At 42.2% G+C, this 24,885-nt stretch overlaps 1 protein-coding gene across 1 annotated transcript in view; it reads right to left on the reverse strand.

Moving 5' to 3' along the window:
* Positions 1-992: 992 nt before the first annotated feature.
* Positions 993-24,885, reverse strand: part of LOC128430264 (protein Dok-7) — a 29,424-nt gene continuing 5,531 nt past the window's right edge. The window contains exons 4-13 of the mRNA XM_053416295.1: positions 24,668-24,868; positions 19,724-19,843; positions 16,328-16,426; positions 15,369-16,153; positions 12,942-12,990; positions 12,205-12,798; positions 11,036-11,124; positions 10,187-10,253; positions 3,917-4,090; positions 993-2,365 (exon numbers count right to left, since the gene is read on the reverse strand). Of these exons, the coding sequence (XP_053272270.1) occupies positions 2,229-2,365; positions 3,917-4,090; positions 10,187-10,253; positions 11,036-11,124; positions 12,205-12,798; positions 12,942-12,990; positions 15,369-16,153; positions 16,328-16,426; positions 19,724-19,843; positions 24,668-24,868 (2,315 nt within the window). The 3' untranslated portion in view covers positions 993-2,228. The remainder of the gene's footprint in view (positions 2,366-3,916; positions 4,091-10,186; positions 10,254-11,035; positions 11,125-12,204; positions 12,799-12,941; positions 12,991-15,368; positions 16,154-16,327; positions 16,427-19,723; positions 19,844-24,667; positions 24,869-24,885) is intronic.

Below are 24,885 nucleotides of genomic sequence, written 5' to 3' on the forward strand. Positions count from 1 at the left end.
TGCAAGTGACTGTGTGACGAGTCAACGCGCATCGTGTCCCTCTAGGAGCTGGCAGACCAGACTTCACCATCTTGGAAATGTGCCGGAGAGGAACAATTCCTATTAATAGTCCCCATGCGAGGAAGCTTTTGATTTGGACTTTTATAACTGGCTGGAAATGAACATGCAAATTCTACTTGTTGTCTTCCAGAGCTCTGACATGACTGGTGGAGACCATTCCCTGGAAAGATGCCTTGACTCTGCACACAAACCAAATGTCCACTGGCTCTGTAGCTGAGGCACTACACAAATTATTACCTCTGCCAAGATGGCTGTGCTTTCATCAGCATTAGTTTGCTTGTTAGCAGGAATGCACTAAAACTGCTTACCCGATTTTCACGAAATGTTCTCTCCCACTCTCGTTAACACGGCGTGATAGGGCTTGAGTCTTGGTTCGAGGTATACTGAGTGTTCTTCTAGTTTTATCAGTCACTGGCTCAACAACTACAAGCTTAACAAAGGTCATATTTGTGTTTTGATCCACAGGTGTTTGTTACCTCCTGTGTTCAACAATGGGACAAGAAGAAGAAAGCCCCATGACAGGTAAGGGTCGTCAAGTAAATCTGAATTAGGCTGATGAGGCTTTCGTTTCAGTTTCAATCACTTAGTATTTAGTATAACATCCAAATGACAAAATAGAAGCTAACTTAGATTTAGAGTTCATCTGTTTTTTTAAAATAACGTTGGTCAACACATGCAGATGTCTATAATGGCCACCAGAGGGAGTCTAATAACACGTACACCCATCAATTAATGATTACAAAATGTGAACTGGCTCTTAATTGGTAATTGAAATCCTTTTATTCATCGTTTTACTTTGAGGTTTAAATAGTAGCTTTTTAATATACATAAATGCCATTGATAAGAACAGGTTCCATTGCCTTAATGTTCACTCATGTCAAATAACCATCATAGTCTTAAATGAAAACCCCAAAAATATTTGTAAATATCCTTTTATTTGGTACCTTATACTGGTTTACAACTGAACACACATCCAAGCGGTAGTTAAAGTTACAAATAATTTACAGGAAAAAAATATCGCCTTACATCTTTACTGTACATACATTGTCTTATGTATATTTCGCAATGTACAATCTAAATCAGCTAAATAGAAATAACATATTTACAAATGTCAAAATAGATTAGGAGAGAAAAACAACCAAACCAAATTACGTCTTCATTAATGAAATTTCATTTGAAAATTCCTCGGTGCACAGGAAAAAAAGGAATATTATTAAAAAGGATGATATTTTAACCCCAGTAAAATCGTTATAAAAAAATGTTAACTGCATAGTTTAGAAACACGATAAGCAAAAGTGGCAAACAGTCGTTTTTTGAGTAATTTCAAATTTCGAGAGACATCCCCATCCGCTAGGCTTTCATTATTTATGAAGACTTTTTTTCCCACAGTAATTCTGAGTCTAGAAATGAGTCAATATGCACTGAAGGCAGAAAAAAGCTCAGTAGCAGCATTGATATTCTGTTCATGTGGTAAAAACAAATCCATTCGTTACACTCTGGCAAAAAAGAACATGGAAGTTAGGCAGAGCCGGTAATTAGCCGGGTCTAACTTTAATCTTTGTGAACTAGACTGAATGTGCAGCTTTCTGAGTAAGACTGGGTTATTACTGAGGAATAGGTGAGCGTGAACTCCTAATGAGACAAACATCTCTGCTGCCACCAGCTTCCCTTGTTCTCCCAAACAAGAAGAAGAACAGCGTACTGTGTGTTATTGGTGATGGTCTGAGGACACTGTGAAAGGCCTCAGGGGGGGTTTATCAGGGCCGGTGACTCAGCTCAGGACTCGCACTCCTTCCAAGTTTGCCCGAGGCTCTGGCGCTGACATAATGCCACTTAATGAGATGTCCGAGTCCCCGAGGGAGACCGGGATTGAAACGTTGCTCCTGTGTCAGCCCTTTCAGAGCAGGCTCCATCTTTCTATCGCCTTGTGAATACAGAAGAAATTGTACAGATGGCATTTGAAGCAACTACCCCCAAAAAATGTGCTGGATTGCTTCCTCTGCTATTTCCACTCGATTTGACTCCAGTTAATTCTCAGGATCTTCGGATTGAACAGTGAAGACCGAACATAAAAACCCTCAGAGTCACACTTCTTGAATAATTCGACGTGGTGAGCCGTTCTCTGGCAGAAAGGTCCTGCTGGGATCAACAGCTCAGCGGTGAAGGAGTCAATGTGGCGTCCCTTTCCTTCTCAGCTCCAGAGTGTGCAGGCCCTCCTGCCGACCCAGAGCGTGCTGCGTTCCCACCTTGTGGGCCGTCTCCGTGGCAGTGATGTCAATGTGTGCGTACTTGGTGGAGCTCTTCCCTGTCCAGACACAAAGATGTTTAATTCAATATCCATCGCTGGAGTTCAGCTTGGTCTATTGGCTGCAGATAGTTGACTGATCATTTTTTCCATTAAAAAGTTTCGTTCAGCAAAATGCAATTATTTCCTGTCTTAAATATTAAACAATTTTGATGCTAAGCTAACCCTAGCCACTGATTAGCTCTGTGTCAAAGTAATGAATTCAGAATAGCACCTCTAAATACAGTCAATTGCGAGATTATTTCTTGGTTGCTGGACATACAACAGGTTCTAATTAGAGGTACTGGTTTAACTCACCACTAGATGTCACTGAATCCTTTAATTTACTGGCTCCAGTCTCAAAACTCAGGATCTCAGTAATGTCACTGTTCTTTTATTTTCTTAAACACCAGCCGAGTTCGCTCTTTGGGCTGAGATGTTGTTTTATACGAGATGCACCTTTACTGTAACATCTCAAATCGACGACTAGTCCTGGTTTATGCAAAACGACGGCTCACGTCACTCTGCTGTTTTACTAATGTGATTAAGAAAATAAAACGACAGTGACGTTGCTGAATCCTCTTCTGAAAAGTCCAGAATTTTGAAAACTGACAAATTTCCAAACAGTTTGACGGGGGGTTCAGGGGGAAGAGGATCTCTGCCCCTCGCTGCCAACATGATTGCTTGAAATACGCGAGCGGGCGTCACCAAGCAAATCAGAATATGCAAATGAGTCAACCGAAGCCTTTAAGACTCCGCTCATGCTCTTGTCTTCCATACGCACATCGCGAGCATTACCATAATTCAGTGGCTTTCCTTGTGTGAAATTCAAATAGGAAAGACGTCAGGGCTTTAATCTCAGCGGCGTGTGAATATCAATCAATTCACATCATTACATTGTGGCCTCCTGCTTGAATTACGTCTTTTACAGTTACAAGACATTATCAGTCCCTTTTTAAGAAGCATCCCATTGGAGCCACAGCTGCCATCTGAATGCCCTGTGGACCCCCCCCTCCCAGGTGACACAAAACTGTATCTCTGACGTCACATGTTAACCTCTCTCATGTCGGAGCTCCTCGTATTCCTGAGGGAACGCACGCTAATGGACAACTTGTCTGTCAATTACAGCTCTTTGTCGAGTCTCCGATGACAAAAACTCAGCTGTGTTTATGTACGAGCTATTTCTGGAACTCGTGACGGAGCAAAGTGGAATTACACGACAATCGTGTTTCTAGAGGATCGATATCCTGGTTTATCTAAAATTGGCTCTTTCATATCTGTCTGCATGATATAGAGAATTTACTGGTTCAAAAAGCTAAAGTTGTTTTACTTACAATTTAACATTTTCAGAAGAATGTTAACTTTAAAGATCACCTTGTAATGAAGTGCTCTAATTAACAGGTTGAAATGAACTGACACCAAATTATCAACCATTCATAAAGACATAAGCACATTATGTTAGCTGCTAGCAACTTTAGTTCCAATGTGTGGTGGTGTTTGCCTCCCTGACTGTCCTACACTGACCTGGAGCAGATCGTTTTAAAGATCGAACGTGATGGAGATCAGACTCACTCTGAGCTGGTAGATGTGTGACGGGCCCTCGGGAGCCGGGCCCTGGCTCCTGCAGCTCCAGCTCCATGTAGTTGAGTTGCTTCTTCGATGTGGGACTAACGGGAATATTCACATAGGTCACACCTTCACTGCAGGGCCGCTCGGGGAGGAGTGTCTCCGGGGGGAAAACAAACACTGTGCCAAAAAAACAATGAAAATGCTTTAAACAATGCATTCAGACGACTTTTCCCTCCATGGTGGATTCAGATGATTGATTCATTTGGAATGCAACAGAAAATAATCACATACAACAATCAAATTGAAAATGCAGCCTCCTGACATTATTAACTCGTGAAGTTTAAAAAGTCATAATACATTAGACTCTATTGTCGCCCCCTGGTTTTAATGTATATAAGGGGAAGGGTTAACCGGCAGAGTTTTGCAATAGGCTCATTGTAAGGCATTAAAACTTTGTTTGTCTCACAGGTGAAGGACGTGGGACACATCCTTTCCAGCCGGCTGACAGGAGACGGGTGAAGGGGCCGAGATGGAGCAGCCCACACCGGGGTCTATTAACCGCGCAGCATTACCATAAAAGAACTATATGGAGGATTAAGTGCTGAGAGAGTCGTTATCATTTGTAGCATCCTGACACTGCCACGTTTTATTAAGGAACTACATCACAAGTGAGACAAGATTAAAAGATCTTTTCTGGTACCAGTAGTTAACAATTAAATTGTAATTATTCATTAGGATGCTACCAGTTTATTGTCTTAGTTTTGCTCTAGTAAATATGAGATGTTTGTATAAAGGATAATGTGGTTTAGGTTATTCAAAATGTAAAAGATGGTAATGTGAGTAAATAATTGTATTTTAACCTTAAGTATGAAACTGAAGCTGTTATAAGCCATAGAAAGAGATTCAAGCTGTGATTTCATTGTTAAAAACCTATTGTTTGAGTTCACAGGGATTCTTATCAAACCTTCAAATTAAAAGTTAAAATCAGATCATCTGATTACTTGTACTCAGAGAAGTACAATGTAAAAAAATCAGCCTTTGTGATTTTGCTCATTTCTATGAAACAGTCATGATGACATTAATTAAAACATAATGAAACAATAAGGCTCATGTTATAACCATAATCAAAGCTGGATGACTTCCCCTCCAGGCTGAGCAGCTCTTGAGGCTCATATGTTAATTAGAGTCATTCAAACACACACAGCAGACATCAGCAGTAACACTGGAACACTGTGTTTCCCACTGAATTGCCCCCGAGGCTCATTATGTATAATTAGCCAATCGGCCCCAAAGATAAATTATGAGATACATCATAGTCATTTTGTGCTGTGGGGCAGTGAAACGCTAACTTACTGCCCTTTTGATTAATCCATAGAGTTATTTGATTCATGCTGCTGTAAACTGTGAGCAGAGCTCCATTTCCATTATCTATTTTCTTACAGCATTCTGTCCCGATGTAATGTTCAGACCTTCAGCAAACAACCTGGTTCAATAAACTGTTACTTCTCTGTCACGATGACAGTCAGTGGCATCAAGGTTTCTGATTGTCCGTCCCATTCTTGTGAACATAATATAAAAATGACAATTTGTGTGGCAATGACCTCAACGTTGAAAAAAATCTACTTTACTGACCCCGATGGAAAACCTCACAAGGTCAAGGAAAGATGTGAAGGAGAAGCCATAAGGAGTTAGGAAAGGAAAATCAAACTCTAACTACAACAATTCAAATAAGTGCTTAAATTTTTCCATAATTTGCAACACTACAAACTCAAATCCCTGTTTAAAATCTGTAAAACGACACTAAAAGCTTTATGCATTAGTGCAGAATGTACTAAAAACAGGTTCGACAGTAAACCGATGCCAAACAAGTCCGACGTCTAGACTGATCAAGGAGTGCAGTCCGCAGAAAAAGGTGTCGAGTAGAACCAACAGAAAAATTGTTGCCTTCCACCATCGCTCTTCCTGTCAAACACACAAATTATAGCTCCACCGGTGCCTGCAGTGAATTTGCTGTGTAATTTATACGGCTTGATAAATGGTTTCCAGTGACACCAGGAAGCCCCGGTCGGCTTCAGCTGTCATAAAGCCAAAAGGCAGCTGAGATAAAGAGGCACAGTGGAGTTCACCGCCGCTCGGCTCAATTTCTTATTGATGCAGAATGAAATATGTTTGAGTTCGACCATGCGTCTTCTCATGTGTTTTTTTTTTTATGCCTCAGCAAAGACATCTACAAGCTTCAATAACAAGAAAGTACATTCGAGGAAATATGTGAATTCTTCTGTGACTAATGAAAAGATGTGAGAAGATCAACTCCGTCTCTGCAGAGCATTGATACGAGTGTTTATTATCGATGTGAGACAAATTAATTAACACGCTTTGTTTGGATTAAAAAAACGATCAACGATTAAAGCCTGTGTAGAGCAGATATTAAATATTAAGGTGCGGTGGTCACGCTGCTAAAAAAGATAACTTTCACATTTGGTGAGAATAAACGTGTTCATTAAGTTTAGGCCTCGTTTGGACTTTTACCGACATCAGAAGAGTTTTAAATTGACAAACAGATCTGATAGAGCAGCAACAAGCTCCTTTAATGATCCTTCTGCTTCCCATTCAGCTTCATCTCTAAGTTTACGAATGCACAAACTAAAACCCGACATAATCATCACATTTTAGGAATAATAAAATATTCAAAAACCTATCACCAGTGTACTAGGGCTGATTTAGAACAAATACAAACATCTATTCGTGGGGAAACTTATTGTACGACCTGTTCAGATTCAAAATAAACAGTTGACCAATTTAAACAGAGCGTTTAAATTAGTGTGACCCAGCAGAGGGCGCTCCCTCTCAGGTTGACCTATGGAATGAAACATTAACCTCTCACGCTAGTAATGACATGTTTGCTATAAAAATGGTTAGCAGCTAGCAAAGCCCTCCCTCTGAGAGTCTTTGAAGCATTCTGGGTAAATGGCAAAGTAAACAACAACAACGAATTGCCAGCAACAAACGTGAGGCGGCGATGCCTCTACGGGCGACCGGAGAAACCTCGAGTCAACAACATCGTAAGAATATGCCAACACAGATGAGATGGCGTGCATGGAGGGGCTCATTCGAACGGATTGTGTGTCCTTTCAGATTTCTGGTTAAAAGTGACGGCCCCACTCTACGTAAGCAGGATATTCTCCTGTCGAGCTCCGGCACAAAGCGAACCTGACATACAGAAGAACAACACAGAGCTGATGTGAGGAGCCGGGTCAGGGCTTTAACCGAGGAATTGACGGTTGAGGATCAAAGAGAATATCTAGATCATAAAGAAATGATTTCTAAAGGATCCCTACAGCAAAGAGAGAGACGTTCAGCTGAGGACGGTCAGAGCGAGGAACACTGATGAGCTCAACTCTAAAAGACAAAAGGATATTAACACCTCTACAGTTAATAAAAAGGAAATGTATTCCACATGGAACAAACAGTCTTGTGTCAAAGTTGTAATGTAAAACTATAAAATACAGCAGAAAACACTTTATAGCCTGGATGCATCTTTGCAGCTGCAGCCCGGTCAAATGAGTGATAATCTTCAACATTTGGGGACAAAAGGTTTCTTCTGCGCTCGCCTCTTGGTGAACAGCAGCAGCGGCCATTACCCTGGGGACGCACATACATCAGCGAGAAGCAATTAGACACCAGCAGAGTCTCCACAGGTGCAGCCTTTAACTACGTCAGACGCCTGATGCGTAATTGATCCTGCCAGCCGCTGCCGAGGTGGGGTGTTTTATAATGGCTGCCATTACAACCGTGGGCTTTACCCACAGCTCCGAGGCTTTTTATTATATACTCTGCAAAAGCCTCCGGGGGGCGTTAGAGGTCGAGCTGCGTGAGCACCGAAGTCGACTGCTTCTTAAGAGGAACATGGGTCAGCTGTGTCCTCAGGGTGAGAGACCTGCTCCAGGCTGTTTTCCACCTGTGTTGCTTTAGCTACATACATACATACATATGTCAGGCATATGAATAATTCAAAATGTACACGTTAATCATAAAAACGACTGCATTGGGTACGAAGTGTTGGCTGCCAACATTTGACAAGTTCACATTAGCCACTATCTAGACCCGATTGTAAAGTTGTGTTGATGGTTTTTATGTGATGACTTCAACAACGGCGTTTACGAGAATTTGCCCAATTATACCAACACCACGTGAATGAACCTGAAACATTAAGGAGCTAAGACTTGCACCACCACGAGTACAGTGTTACAAAGTTATAAAACCATCATTCTGAGCTGCAAACATTATGAAATATAACGTCACAACTCAGTTTCAGCTCCAGGTGCCGTCACGCCTGCATCCTCACAACCCCTGAATCACTGGAGTTGGCCTCGTGCACGTGCCCGTCCATTAGCAGCCTGGTGAGGCGAGGTGACGGCAGGCAGGACATGGCGGCCGAGATGAGCGTGCAGCTACGTGAACCTGACTGATGGGTTTGGTGCCACGTTGTGACAGCTGCTGGGACTTTGTCGAGCAGGTGTGCATTAGACTGAGGGCATGTTTCTGGGTGTGTGCGACGCTTAAGTGGCCAAATGTCCTCTCACCTCACATCAGCGCAGGTATCCCTCCACGCGTCACTGCTCTGTCACATATCTGCGTTTAATTGGCTGTTACGTAAATCGGGTTTATGGAGAGATGACAGTTCACTCCACTGCGAGTTCTGCTTGACGCAGTGAAAAGGAGACATCGCCAAACCGAGCCCTTTATTCTAAATTACATAAATTGAAATACAAATTACACATGTGACTGATTCCTGCATGTGATTCATCTTTTCAACTCTCAAATGTGATTATCTCTTTGAATTTAAAGAACAACAGTACAGGGCAACAGCTGTCTTCTTTCTAACATATATCATAATATTCTATACAGACCGAACACAGTGCTTTGATTCTAAGTATTTCCGAGTCAAAGAACTGAAAAATTATTCCACCTGTTAAATCTAATAAAATCTTGAACCTGATTTCTAGGAAGCAACCTTTTCTTCACTGTAAGAAAAGACCTCGGCCTGAAGTGACATCTCCTCGCTTGAAAGAATTCATATAAACACAGCAACGAGAATATGAAAGCAGATAATGGTTTGACAAGAATGGCCTCAATCATACACACTCCTCCACCTAGGCCCTTACAGAACCATTTAAATTCAAATTGCACACACTCGAAAGTATCCGTCCCCTCGGAGAAATCAAGGAACATGTTGAAAAACTTCCTATTTCTCAATGTTAGGAGAGAAAAATAGTGAAAGAAACTAGAACTACTGCTCTGCGGTTGTACGCCAACACACAAGGTCATTGTGACCTTGACCTTTGACAGCCAAGATCGAATCAGTTCATCCTTGAATACAAGGGATGATTTATAACAAGTTTGAGGAGATTCCATCAAGGCCGGTGCGGAGGCATAAAAATCCTGGATCCACATCCATTAAGTTTCATGGAAATCAGCAGAGTATTTATAATCCTTCTAACAAATGCAATCAAAAACATGACTTAATAGGCCGAGGTAATAAATTGATGGATCATACAAATCAAGCAAACAGCTAAGTCACTTCCAGTTTACCTTCAAAATGACATAATGAAGCACCAACCTAATAAATAAGTCTGAAAGGATAAATCTCCCTCTGCCTCAGAACAGACTCTGCATCGATTCTACCAACAACAATGACTTGCTTTCATTATCACAACTATTGAAAACACATCAAGTTTAAAATATCTATTTATTACCACACAAATATCAATTTATTACCACAAAAATACTACTACACACTGCTCTCAGCTTAGTTCTACAATAAACATTAAACCAGAACTAAGCTCTGTTAACAAACACTAAAACTAATTTTAACTGAACCTCAGCAGCTGTCTACAATATACACACGGAGCCACTTCATGGAAATAACTTCCTGTGAGTGTCACAGGCCATTAACCTGGATTAGGTCACGTAAACATAGCGTGTGTGTGGGTAACCTTCCTTCCTCAATCTGCTATTTAACGAGCCTCATTTTATTTATTCCTTCATATCGGTTCATACACAAACGGGTGATGTGTTGGTTTCAAGTGTGTGAGCCATCAACTTCTAAATCTGTAAATGGTTCCTGTTTGTTCTCTGACGCCTCCAGAGCACTTACAGGAAAAACTAAAATGGTCCATTGAGTAGAAAATTGAATCATTTTGACCTGATTGTTTATTAAACTTAAAACTAAAGAGTCTTTGTTACGTTGTTTAATGTTATAATGTCACTAACCTTCCGTCTCTTGATGGAACCTCTGCTGACCACAGATGCCCATTAACTCGTACTTCTTTTCCCCAGCCTGAAACACGAAAACATAGTTGATTTTAATTTGCAGTGAGTAAGTTAGTTACATAAGCAAGTGATGAGAAATTTCTCCTCGACAGCTCAGAGGACACGTCAGGAGTATTAATAGACGGACACTGATATTCAGGATTTAGTCAGAGCTCCGGGATAAACCTGGCACTTAGAAACAAGAAATACCTCATCAATATGGAGGCACAGCCATGGAGCCATATGGGTGTCGCTGTACACACAAAGGGATTCCTCGATGGAACCGTGACCACAATAACAAATGGAACATGGAGAAGGCGGGGTTAATGGCCTGTACTGCAGCCAGCCACCAGGGGGCGATCAAGATGATATGGCCTAATTCTTAGGTAGCTGTCATGTCGTCCATCTTTATATAAAGTCTAAGGTCCCTGCTGATGCTGCCCCTTTATACAGAGATGTACATTTTGATACTTAAATTAAAGCTAAATGCTAAACTAAACCTTGTGGAACCACTTCTGTACTTAACTTGTAGAACTGTAAAGCCCATATTCATAATTCTGATATGCATCATAGATTCTTACAATCTGTCCCTACTGGACAAAACCTTTTGAGACCTGAAACACTCAGTGAACAACATCAAGCTTCTTTACAACCTGTTCTATAATCCCAATTAATTGGTGTCCCTGTGATATCACCCCCCCCCCCCCTCCAAATAGATTGAACTGAGCTCCTAGCACGACGAGTTACCCGGTCAACATGTGTGAGCGGTTGATAGCACAAGGCGGATTAGAGAGTTTGGGATTGGCGTACCTCTGAGTTCCTCTCCGGCGCCCGATTCTCCATAATCGCATAAGCAGGATCAGCTCGGCGTCGCTCCTCTCTGCTATTGAGCCTTTTGTCTGGTGGGACAGAAACACACAGTGCGTTTTAAATATGTAAAACACCGACAACTATTCTGTTGTGGCTTTTAAAATCCAGTTTGTTAATGAAAGCAAGAGATTCCTGGTTAATGTCAAACAGACACAGCAGAGTTTTCATGCTCAGAGATCCAACACCTGATCTAAACACAATAATATGTAATCTCTAAAAAGTCTTTATATGATAGATTAAAACATCAGAATAGACGTTATAGTCTATTATGTCAGGTATAGTGGCATCAACATTATAAACCAACTGATGCTGGATTTTATAATGACACACTGAGGATGAGAAAAGTGGAACTACTGCTCAGTAAAGCTCGTTACAAATCATAAAGATATTTGCTGTAATTTGATTGGTCGGCAGATGCAAATAATGGCCTTTAAACTTGTTGCATCAATGATCTTTAGGATGGAAAATGTCATCACTACATCATTTCATCCTTTGAGTGGAATTTTTTCATAAACATTTGATACAAACGTGTCAGACGGGCAAAGGGAAATATCTTTAATCATTTATAAATGCTAGATCATTTATAAGCCATTAATAAATACTTCAACTGTGAAAAATGTGGTAATAATGGTGTTTAAATCCATTAAATGCTTGAATTTGAAAACTATTAAGGGCAATTAGTTCATCTTCAGTTGATGATTTATTAATCATTAGTTGTAACCTATAAACCCCTTTATAACAGGGGCCTTATTAGAAAGTTGTGACAAAGTTTGTCATCCTAAAAAAACAAATCCACCATCAGTCGGTCAGTTCATATCGAAGCTCATACACATTAATCATTTTATAAACTTTGCAGTAACTTAAACTTTGTTTCAGATCCACCAAAGAGCAACAACACAAAAAGAAACCACAACGAGGACACAAGCAGTTTATTAAAAAGAGAAGACAAGAGGGAAAAGTGTTTTTATTGATGACCAAGATCAGGAAGAAAAAAAAAAAAAAAAGAAAAGAAGAGACTCTTCAGAAGGAGCCAAGAGGAAACCGACGCCGGAGGAATCGTAGACGCTGTGTTATGAGCTGAAGAGGAAACTGGTAAAGAGGCCTCTTACCTTCAGTGGCCACTGAGCGACCATTCATCTCCTCATAATCACAGAGCCCGTCCACGCTGCGTGATCCATCAGCGTGACCTTGATGGAGCGCCGTGTCGTCAGCAGCCGCTTCCTGTTCCTGGCTTCTCCTCAGGTGCGGCCCTGAGGGAGAGCTTGGGAACGTGGGGACGCTCCTGAAGCGGAACATGTCAGCGGGGACGACTCGGGGAAGAGGGTGGCAGTGCTCGCTCCGACACTTCAGACAGTTCTCGTAAATGACGTCTCGGGCTTTCTGCTGTGGATCTTGTGTGCAGCTTCCACTTGGTGCCGGTTTGAGCTCGTTTCCAAAAGCAGGGCTCATCGATTCATACAGGTTCAGTCTGGTTTTCTGAATCTTTGCCTCTGGCTGCCGGTCCATGCCTGGAAAGCCCAACAGATCCGCCAGGAGACTGGATAACCTCTCTCTCCCTTTTATTGGCAGTGGCGACTCCTCGCTCGCCCCAAGGAAGCCTCCAGAGCCGGAGGAGACTTGCTGTTTCTCCTGATCCGCCTTGGCTGTAATGCCGAGTTCTGAGGCAGCGCCGGCTCTGCACGCTGATTTGTCAACACTTTGATCTGCTGGATTGAGAATATAATGTTCTGGAGGCAACAACACTTTGATTTCTGTCCCAGAGCTGCGGCTGCTGCGGTTCGTCCACAACATGCATCACATCATTTCATGCATGCAACGTGCAGAGGATCAGTTCAGCTACACTTACCTGTTACGGCAGCTGTCACTGAACCACTTGCCGGAATGCACGGTGTCCCCTGTGGAATGATCAAGAAAACATACTCATTAGATTCTTCATGAAAAACTAGAGCCTTCAACAATCTATAGGCCTTTCACAGACGCATCACATCAGCTTGTGTTGGACATGAAAACTTTTATTTTTCACAATAAACAGAGAAAAGATGTCCATTTAATTTAACTTTTTAAATTCATGTTCTATTTAATTGTTTTTTTGGGTGTTTTCTTCTTAATTATAATAAGGTTTCTGGTTAAATATCAAACCTCAATTCGGTTTATTTTAAATAAGGTTTGATAATGAGACTTTAGGATGTCATGACTGGATTACCATGAGGCTTTGTGTGTCAAACAGTGAGTAAACTTCTGAGTCTGGTGTTTAATAATATGAGGCATCAAAGTAAAAGGCTGATCCTTATTTATCTATAATCCCATGAAAAGACACCAATGTGCTCATTTGTGTTTTTTCTGATCCGTGTCTCAGCCAGGAGCCGACTTGTTCCCCTGAAGATATAAATCTAAAAAGAAAAATTGAGTTGCAAATATGTAGCTTCAATTTCATAAAAGGTTTAAACACACGTGCACTGCAGAGCTAAGATGAATGCATCAGGAAGGAATCATACATTTGTTGGGGCCCGTTGTCAGATTGTGGATTAATAAACAGTCTAGTGAGAATTTCAGAGCAGATTCATAACAAACATCAGGGCCAATATTCATTGTGTTGATGCAACATGTCATCCGGAGCAGTGATGTGGCTCAGTGATGCGTTTTAATAGACTCTGAACAACAATGAAGCTTCATTACAAAGAAATAACATCTATCAGGCTTCACGGCTTTTACTTATTAGCTGGACTTTTAATAAGAAAATTGAGATTTTTGTCAAATCTATACTTCAAAAACCAGGTCACCACAGGAGACTGCTTTATTTCTGAGGTATCATTAACGTCCTTTACGCCACTGTCATGTGACCACGTCCATTAAATGTCATATTCCAGTGTTCCGCTTTGATTGATGCCTGATGACAGTTACAGCTAAATCATTTACAATAAATATAATCATACATTCCTAAATACATTTTGAAATGTGTTTATGGTTTAATATTTATAGTTTTGAAGTAGCCCTTTGACTGTGAGCCATTTAAACACCACAGGGAGGGGATTGGTGTTGCTCCGGGTGAGATGTTCCCTCCCACACTGATCCATCAGCTCCTCCTGTTTAATTTAGTTTCCTCAGAACTGGCAGAGCAACAAAGAACAGATCCTGCAGAAATGTACTAAGTTTACATGATGAACTAGATGCACCACCAGCAGATGGAGCTGTAGAGGTCAAGGCAAGTATTCAGTAGAGTGAAATGAAAAGAGCTGGGTGTTTAAAACAGGGGTTTTCCAAAGAAATTGAACATATGGAAACTATACATCACCACAGGCTCCAGTGAAAATAAAATAAATAAAAGCATACCAAACTTTTGAGATATAAAACTGCACATCTCAAAATCCCCTGGTCTACACTAAAATCGAATTTATCTTTAAACATATTTACTTATTCCAACTTTAAGACAGGACGATGGAAGCAACAAGGCAGAATTAATGTGAAGCTATTTAAATAATAAATTAATCATTCAAGTGCTGCTGTGACAACTTAATTTCCATCCATCCTTCTGAGAAGAAAAATCACCATCACCCCAGAGAACAAGACGACTAACCTCACAACTCAGACTGAGACCTGAAGAAGATAAGCTACAGATCAGAAGCTCATGTTGCATCTCGCTTTAAAAAAACAATTAAACTCCGGTAATATTCACTTCAGACTCATATTCTTTATATTTAAGAATATGAGACTTCTCCATGTTAATAGAAGGCGTAAGAAGAGAAAAAGTGAAAGTCACTCAGAGGTCTGCCTGTGCTGTCAGGGTTGGCGGCTGAAACGCTAAGTCGCTAAGACAGATGGGCTGTGGGACTGTTGTGACACCGGGCGCAGAGCGGCATCACCGTCAGCCGGCACGATACCGCAAAGGTCATATCGCCAGCGAGCCACGGAACAGATGATACAGTGATGATAAGGCCGGCTCGCACAAGCTGCTACTGCACGACAGCAGGTTACACAACGGAGAGGACCCCTTTTTTTGGGACGGATTCTTTTGACCACATTTTTCTAGAATGGACAATAGGTATTCTCAGTTCTTTATGGAGTGTATTATGTGTTCATATTAAAAACGCTATTCGTATTTATCCTTGTATTTATTGCCAAAGGGTAATCGTGAAGAGCCATATTTTCTATATAAAACTGATGCTCCATGTTTCTGGCAAAAGGTTGAGGAGAAAAATCATTTATTAAAAGCAAGAATTGATGAGCATATAAACAGAAACCTGGTCCAAACCCTATAAGATCTCTTCCCTCTTACCTTAAAGCCACCGCACACTGAGCAGATGGCCACGATGGTTTTGGAGACAGATGTGACGGAGCTGCAGATGTGGCAGGAGTCCGGATGTTCACTGGAGGCCACCATCTTGTTCTTGCTCTCCTCTGAGGGGTCCTGTGAGTGTTGGCTCATCGATTGTTTGTCAGTAGTTTCCGAGTCACGCTCACAAGTCGTGACGTTGCTTTTATCCCCCTGGGACGGCTCTTCAGAAGAGTCTTGAGTTGGGGTGGAGGGTTCCTCGTCTTTGGCGCCCACGTTTCCCTCCTGTAGAAGATTCCTGGGGGAGTCGTGCAGGTACCTGAGTGACGTCGGTACCTGGTACTCGTGTCCAGGGGCACTGGGGCAAGAACAGGGACTCAGGTCTTGAGTCAAGTGGGGAGGCAAATTGAAAACAGAGCCAAAGTCTTCCCCGGAGGTGATGTCCAGGCTGCCTGTGTAGGAGGAGAAACTTCCAGAGTAGGAGGAATGGCTGCCGGTGGCGATACCGCTGTCAGACGAACTCTGACGGCCGATTTCCTGGAGCTGCCGAGGGGGTTTGGCTGGAGGCCGACTTCCAGCCCCCTGGCTGACTGAGAGCTTCTCCATGCTCTGCAGCGCCACTTTGGGGGCAGCATGGCTGACGTTTTCCGTCGGGGGAGAGATCGGCTCGGTCCAAATGGTCAGCCGGCTGCCGATGCTGCAGTCCGATTGGCTGGTGTCAGAAGTGTCGGAGGAACCGGATATGCTGCGGTCGTCTCCTCCAGCTGACGGGCAGAACGTGGACAAGGCTGCGGAGAAGGACGACAATATAATGACGTTTTCATCAGTGATGCATATCAAATTTTTACATATCAAATTGTTTATCTTCCGCCACAGTAATATCAAATCTGACAAATTAAGTCATGTTAGATCATTTAGGGTCGTACAGTTTCTGGACTTCATGTGAGCAACATGTGTGTTACCTGTGCTGCTCCTGTGAGAGAGCATGCTCAGTCGCTTCTCCAGCTCCTGAGTGTCCTGGTTCAACTTCTCCTCCACGCTGGTCTGACTGCCACTGGTATCTGAATCCAGAGAGAGAATCAGAAACACTCCGTAAGTTCACCCACAAACATGAGAGGAAAACTAATGGAACCGAGCACTGATGAGATTTAGAGTGTTGCTGCTGTCGCTGAGACGGGGGGGGGATCAGGAGGGTTTTGTTCTGCGGGGACACAGCTGCCACAACAGCCACACTCACTCCAGATAAACACGAGGGGACACTTTAAAAAACACAAGGGTCTCACTCATCTTCATGTGGCGTCATGAAAACAACATGTCAGAGACCAGAGCAAACGCGACAACAACAAACACGGTTGAAGTGGCGGTGAACACCGGACGGTCAGAGGAAAGGGTCACACAGGGGAGCACCTTGCCACACAGCAGGGTTTATTAATAGAGCGACCACATGGCTCTGCTGGTACGTGCTCTGCTGCCGCTGGTGATGTGAGGGGATCTAATGTAGCTCAGAGCGCCAAGGTCAGCTCTGATGCCAGATCGATTTGTTTCTTCAGAGATCTATCACTGTCTGAAATATGAATGTGATGTGTTGCAGCTGGTATCCATGAATTTATACGTTTGAAGTCCCGTCATTGAAGACGAGGAGATGAAGGTCTTGTCTCAGATGCACATATTCTCCACTGCAAGATGAATTATGCAACAATGCATCTCAAGAATCCTACAACCCCAACCCGAGTATTAGGGTCACGTGTGAGAAAAAAATTCTATAAAAAAAGTGAGAATCATGTGAAAGAAATGAGAATAAAGTAGTAATATTAGGCTAAGTGTCCTTTTAGAGGGCTACTACCAGAAGATCAGTCCATCTCTTACTTTAATATGAAGAATGTTGAGCAGCAAAGTTATATTTTAGTACAAATTTCACAACTTATAAATCCTTCATCTTTTGACAGATCAGCACCATATTATCAAAAGTATCAGGACATTGAAAAGATGGTTCAAGAAACTGTTTGTTCTGAATAAAGAAAGAACCACATGGACTGTTTGGTGCTGGTTGACTGAATATCACTCTTCCAGAAAACAAGAGAACCTCACAAAGGGTTTTCTCAAGAAACAATAAGAGTGGTTCCAGATTGTAAATACAGACGTGGAACTCCAGCAAACATATTAAAGACATTTATTTATATTTTCTTTTGCTTAAAATGTTGAAAATGTAGAAATATAACATCTTCCACAACCTGAGAGATTATCACCATCGAACCTGTGGCCACATATTCCACCTGCCCCCCGTTTGAACAGGTTTCTCTGCCGTCGCCAACATGAGACGAGCCAACAGCTATGACCGAATGCAGCACAGCCCAAGGGATCACAGCGGCATGCATCATGGGTAATACCTGCTCAACTGACAGGTGTCATAGCCAATCACGCTCGGCTGTATTTTTGCCGCTCGCTCATCCCCCCCTAAGCTCCAGTAACGCCCCCCCCCCCCCCCCCCCGGCTCTAGTAGCAGAGACGACACCGAGCTGTGAACGGGCTTAAAAAGTGTCCTGCTATTTATGATGAAGGAAAAGTAAATAAACAGACACTAAGTAGAGAAATTAAAGTTCTTATGTGATAATGTATCATAAAATCTGAGTTTATTCAGGTCAAATCTTAGTTTAAACCTTCTTCATTCATTTCCAACATTTCAGTGATGTTCAGAGTTCAGAAAGATGGACGCACGACAGCGTGCAGACACGATTATGGTCTGCAGAGGAAGATGAAGAGGGGTGGGGGGTGCGGGTAGGCATTGAAGGGTGGGTTGGTGGTGGGAGGTGGGGGGTGGAATCCTGAGGATGAGGTTACATACATGCCCGGAGTGATTAGGAGGCTTTGGCTGCTCTTGCTTATGTGAACTGCGACTTTGAACCCCTCGCTGCCCCCCCCACTCCTCCGACATCCTCCCCTCTATTTATTCTACTACGCGCAGCATTATTAGGAGCATGAGCTCAACCTGCGATCGGGCGTGTGAAAATCTGAATATCGGGACACACACACACACACACACACACACACACACACACACACACACACACACACACACACACACACACACACACACACACACACACACACACACACACACACACACACACACACACACACACACACAGCTCCCGTTATGTTGCCGACTGGGCGAGAATTTTTTTTTTTTTTTAACAGCCAGAGTGGAAAACCGAAAGGTGTTGACACATTCTGTTGCTCGATCTAATATTACTAAACCACGTGGGCAGCGGGAGAACAGATAATGTTTAGCAAAATAACAGAGCTGGTAAAACACACATTAGATACATTGAGTTGTCCCCCGAGTCTTTGTATCCCAGACCTTGTCAGCAACAATATATATAATTTATACATTAATGTCTATTTATCACAATTTACAGTAAAAGTCTAAAAGAACATAATAAAATTGCTTCTTAAGCTCATCAGCAGTTCAAACAAAAGAAAGTTTGGCACAGTGATTAAGTTGGTTATCAAAAGTGTTGAGGATCATTTATTTTGCCATTTAAATGAAACAATAATTAGCTTCAAACTTTTTTAGCCTAGAAATGAACCAGATACTCATTGGGTTTGCATGATTATTATTATTATTCTCATCGTTTCTTCCTTGTAAACATTAAGAAAAAAGGTTTAACTTAAACTTTAAGCTATTTAAATATTAGCTCCAAAATGTTAATATTATTTAATAGACTAGTTGAAATCCTGTCAGACAAATCTGCTGTAACAGTAGAAAAAACACATAATGGCTATTTTGATCTCAGCTCTTCCTCCAGCAGCATCACACCCTCAACTATACATAGGCGACAACCGAGTTTGGTTCCATAATCACAGTAAGTACAGTAGTTATCCTCTTGATATTTAAGATGAGCCTAATCTTTACATCTACTCAAATTAAAAAACTGCTTCTGAGGATTAACCAATCAAAATAAAAAAAACAGCTGTATGTTATAATTCAGTTACATGAAAGCTCCTCCGTCCACGGAGCAGCTCTCTGAATCATTCTGCCAGAAATGGACAGATTCCAGGAACACATGCATCACACCTCACGGCTATAATAAATCCCTGAAAGCACAGGAGGCGAGCCAGGCCCGCTTCGCTACAACAATAATGTCGAGTGTTGACTTAAGTGTTTGCTCGCACTCCTTGGCAACAACGCGGCGGCTCATTATCCAAATACTGAGAGGATCACACAGAGATCCACCTTCTGTCTTTAAATAAAAAGGTACTTGCAGCTGAACTTGCCCCCGTCCGTGCAGACCTCACACATGCCGCTGGGTTTCCACCCGCTTCCAGTTAAGCAGCATTAAGAGATCTCTGGTACTGACCTGGCAAAACGGGCCGCAGTCCAAAAGGGCCTCTGTTGGGGGAGATGCCCCGGACGATGCAGTCGAACAGAAAGCTGATCTGCTCGCTCTCGGCAGACGCCAGCAGGAAAACACCGGCCCCTGGAGAAGGCAGACTTCAGTTAGTGTCGCAGGGTTTTTACTGAAATTAGGTAAACTTTATTCAACATGTGCAAACAAATGAGAACGATATTGCAATCATTTGAAAGTCTTCAATAACAATGATTGGCAGGGCTGCAACTAAAGATTCAGGATCGATAAAACAACAAACAGATCATAGAATTATAAAAGTCAAAAATAGTGAAAATTGTCCATTACAATATAAAAAGGCCCAAAGCTGCCATTAGTTTTTTATCAATAAAAAAAGCCTCAAACCACAGAGCTGTAAGAATACAGAATGTATTAAAAAATATGACCCAGTATTAATTGTTAACTTTTGGTAATGCGAAAGGTTAGTTAATTTACTTTTTGTTAATTTATTGAGTCATCAAAGAGGCTAATATAATGCAGAGGTCAGAGGTCAGAGGTCGTTCTCTCCTGACCTGACTGACGACACAGATGGTCGTCCGTTACAAGGCGTCGCATATGAAGGGTCGTGGTGTCGCCTCGTCACTGAGACCACCCATGTGACCGGCTGACCCCTAATCACATTCCCCACACCCCTGTGGTCGTGGGCGAGGTCAAAGGTCGGCGGCAAAATCTGCACCACTACAAACTCAAGATGTAGTAGATGTTTTGATGTAGATCCGATTAAGAAGTATCTCACATTTAAAGAAAGATGCAAGAAAGATGGAACTCCATCAACTCGTGTCTGGAAGTGAATGAATTCAGCAACTGTCAAGCTTCTCCCAGCAGGTGAGTGGACATCCGGTGCACAGTCACTGGCCACAGAGAAACAATACGCTCCAAGCAAAACAAAGAACAGGTGGCACAGTTTATCTGGTTCACAAAAGATAAGAACTCTGCCTCTCCGCTCCAAAAGCTGATAAAACAACATCTGGCTCTATAGAGCTGCGTGACTGTAAATGAGCTCAACTCTTCACAAGCGCCAACATTAAAGTCTGGTGCTTTTTTACAGCAGGAAGTAAAAACTCCTTCTATAACACAAGTGAGGTACTAATGGAATTAAATCTTTATAGGTATGTTTAACATTGTGTAGTTTGGTTGACCCTGATTTAATACAGAAAAGGAACCATCGCCTCAGCAGCCCAAAGAGCAGTAACTGCTGTAAAGTATTGTGAACGTCTTAAAGCAGCAGAGCAAGTTAAAACCAAACATTCACATTTTACCTTCAACAGTTTTAACACATGCAAAAGTCTCAACAATCATTCGGAGTCGTGTTAGTTTCCACCCGATGGATTCACTCTTAAAAGCTCAGTTTTGGTCTCCACCACCTCCTGAGATAAATCCGGCTCTTAATCTGCCGAATGGTTCACTAAGCTCACCAGCATTAACTCTGTCGGCCATATTGGCTGAACAGGTGGTAAAGAGCTGTAAGGCAGAAGGAAGCACCGAAACCAAAAGACCATGAAAAGGTGTGGGGCTGAAAAACAAAGCAATGAGTGGAAATGGAAATCAAATAGAAACCTCTGTAGAGCGGAAGAAAACTCAAACTGAAGCCAGGTGATGATTTAATTATATAAAAACAAAGAAGAAAGTAGATCATTAGTCACCAAGATTTTACTGTTATTTATTTATTATGGTATTTCCTAATTTACATCCGAGTGTCCTTCAGTTTGATTATTTCCCTCTGAGAATATTAAAGCATCTAAATGGTTTTTCAACTTGATGAAAGTTTATTACACAAACGGATGGATGGATTTATGACTAACAGTGTTTTTCCACCGGGCTGAAACTAATGATCTATTTCGTAATTAATTAATCTGCTGTCATTCTCTTGATTAATGATCCTTTGAACTGATTTACTGATCTAACACACACACACACACACACACACACACACACACACACACACACACACACACACACACACACACACACACACACACACACACACACACACACACACACACACACACACACACACACACACACACACACACACACACACACACACACACACTTTGGTTTCTTGGCTGGACTCTCCGACTGAAACACTAGAAACACGGAGGATAAACTAACAAACAGGACGAGAACAAAAGGTCGCACAAATGCCGCTTCATGTAGAGGTGACAGCTCCAACACGCTACACCGCTTCTCCGTGTGCGGTGAACACGCCGTGCTGAGAGATGACATGTCGCAGGAATGTTCAACCCTTCAACGACACAAACCCACAAAACACAACCTTCGTGTTCGGACTCATTAACGTTAATTGGCTTTTAAAAAAAAACATATTCGAGTGAAAGTGCTGTCTGACCTTCATATTCCGCGAGACCCGCTGCCGAAGAGTTAATGGAGCTAAATAAATCACACGTCACATTCTCCAGTGTCGTGTTTCCAGCGGGCTCCTCGTGTGACCGTGGCGCTCTGATGTCTGCGGCCGTCCCCTCCAGGTGTCGACACACACTCGTCTCTACTTTAATGGTTTTGTATCTATTCCAAGACGTAAACTGTGGTTCACTTTACCACAGTGACACGTGTAAGTGAGCGTAGGGGAAAACAGGAAAACAGCAACTCTTGATGTTGGACTTTATATCCTGCAGCGGGTCTCTTGTTGTCGTGAAGCAGCTGGTTTCTAATGGTTTCTAATGTCAGAGGGCAAAACACTAGTAAAACTGTCTTCTGCCGTTCACATGACACTCGTGGGAACTGTTGGGTTTCGCTGTCATTTTTTAAGAGTCTCAACTGTATTATGCAAAGTTGTTGAGGTACAAATAAATGGACTTTGCGATAACTGTACGCATATCAAATCACCAATAACACAGCTCCATACTCAGCTGTAATAACTCCAACTCACAGAACAGATGCATCCTTCTCGGAAACTCATGACTTCATGGGGCCTTCCACAAACTTCTGCCCCAGCCGCAGAGAAGCAAGACTGTCCTCTAAAGGTTTGAGAAGTTGATCAACAGTTGGGGAACAGTATTCAACAGAGCAGCACGTTGTAAACTTTACAGTCTTCTCTTCAAAACGACCGCATCACAAAACTAACTCTGATGGTAGAGAGCAAGGTGAAGGAGACTGGGAGCAGGGCAACGCAGTAAATCCTAAAACACCCGTTGTTTGTGACTTGGCTACTTCGATCGTCTCAGGTCTGGTTTATAACTTTGTCAGCAACAGGGCAAGAGAGAAACTCACTACAAACATTTACTGTCTGATGTTCTAGAGATTGATGATAAACATAAAGTTAAACAACACAGTAAAGTACAGTAGTATAGTGAAAGAAAGAACAGCTCTGTCAGCAGCTGAGCTGAAACTCCAGGGGATGGATGGTGTATCTGTAGATGCTTAAAGAAAAAAGGTATTTAGGAACATGCATGGACCAAAAACCACAATCTAATAAATAAAAGACAACTCCAGAATCATTAATAAGTAATATTACTTCAACATGCAGAGTCACCAGGGGAAACTAAACCCTATCTGATGAGGCTACAGGGGTATTTTCATTGAGAGACACAGCATCATTCAAGTAGAACCATGACAGAAAGGGCCAGAGACAAAAGTTACACGTGTCCACATACTTTTGGCCAAATACTTAGGCAAAGCAAATCAGACAAGATGAGGTCAAACTGTAATGAGCCAGAAAACTGGAAGAGCAACTAAATTAAACAACAGCTGCAGCAGAAACAGATGAAGTCCCAGACCGCTCTCTGCCAGGGAAACAAATAAATACGTTGCTCGAGACGTCTTTTAAATTTGAGACACTCAAACAAGAGCTGATTGGAGAAAAATAAATAAATCGTACAACTCATGACGACATCTGCACATCTCACCCTTCTGGCAGCGATAAAAAAAAAAACACATCTGAAGGCTGCTTTTCCTCTTTGTTTCATAAAAGTCCATTGAGCATCTTTTGTTAATGTGTCCGCCTGAGGGAGGCCAGATGTACAAGCAGACAAGAGGAGCGACTCAGTGACTCAGCTCAACGCGCTGATCCAGACACTGATGTTCTCCGAGCAGAGGGGCCTTGAACACAGGAAGCAGGTCTGAAACATCATCATTTAAATCCATTTAACGTTCAGTATGTTTATTCTATGTAACCGCTTCTCTAAATACAACATATAAATGTATAAAGGACCCAGTTTTGACTCCACCGCAGGGACATTTTTCATCCATTGATCCTCAACTTAAAAAACAAACCTTAAATGACAATGAGCGGTACCACAATGCTCAACAAACACAAACTCTGAATTAAAAGCAAAGACGGAAGGAGCCTCATTCAGACGCAGCCGAATGAAAAAGGGGCAAATGAATCACAGCCAGAGATGATCTGGTCTGTGTGGAGAAGCCATAAGGAAAAACACAGCTCACATCACGATTTAATGAGCTGTTAGCAGCTAACGATGCAAGAGGGACCTAACGATATGACGAAGATGGGGTTGTACCGAGACTCATCGACTTTCCTTAAAAACTTATTTATTTGTTTTAGTCGTTGTGAACGTCAAAGTCCGGACTTGGTTTTCCTGATTTTTAGCAGAGTCTCTAAACTCCTTTGTTATTTCCAACTTCTCCATTTTTCACTTTCCAGTCTCAAGTCGGATGTTCTGTTTTGTAACCCTGCCATTTTGTCAACTCCTCACTATTTTTGTGGTTTTAAATTAATCTACTAAATGTGCATTGCTCATTAATCATAACTGTTTTGCGGTTTTCACGCAGTTGCTTTATTTCCCCTTGTCTTCCCCAACATGACGGAGCCTTAACTATTGCCTTCGAAAACCATCTGTCAAACATAATATCATTTTATGGGCTGCTTACCTAAACACATCCACATGTGGCACAGAAATAACAAAACGGCCATCAACTTACAGTATCCACATCTCGTCCCCCCCTCGAACACGAATCCGTGGGGTACAGGTCCATAGCGGCGCAGGTCTGGAAGGTTCCAGTGGCCGATGATCACCGGGGGGACGTCCCGGGCCAGAGCCAGCAGGTTGTTGCACAGATGAAGAGTTGCAGGTCCGCTCTCCAGCTTGGTCCCTGGTAACACTCCAACACTGAATCTGTGAACTGAGCAAACACACAAA

Source organism: Pleuronectes platessa, chromosome 23, assembly GCF_947347685.1.
Source record: "Pleuronectes platessa chromosome 23, fPlePla1.1, whole genome shotgun sequence".
Classification (NCBI taxonomy): Eukaryota; Metazoa; Chordata; class Actinopteri; order Pleuronectiformes; family Pleuronectidae; genus Pleuronectes; species Pleuronectes platessa.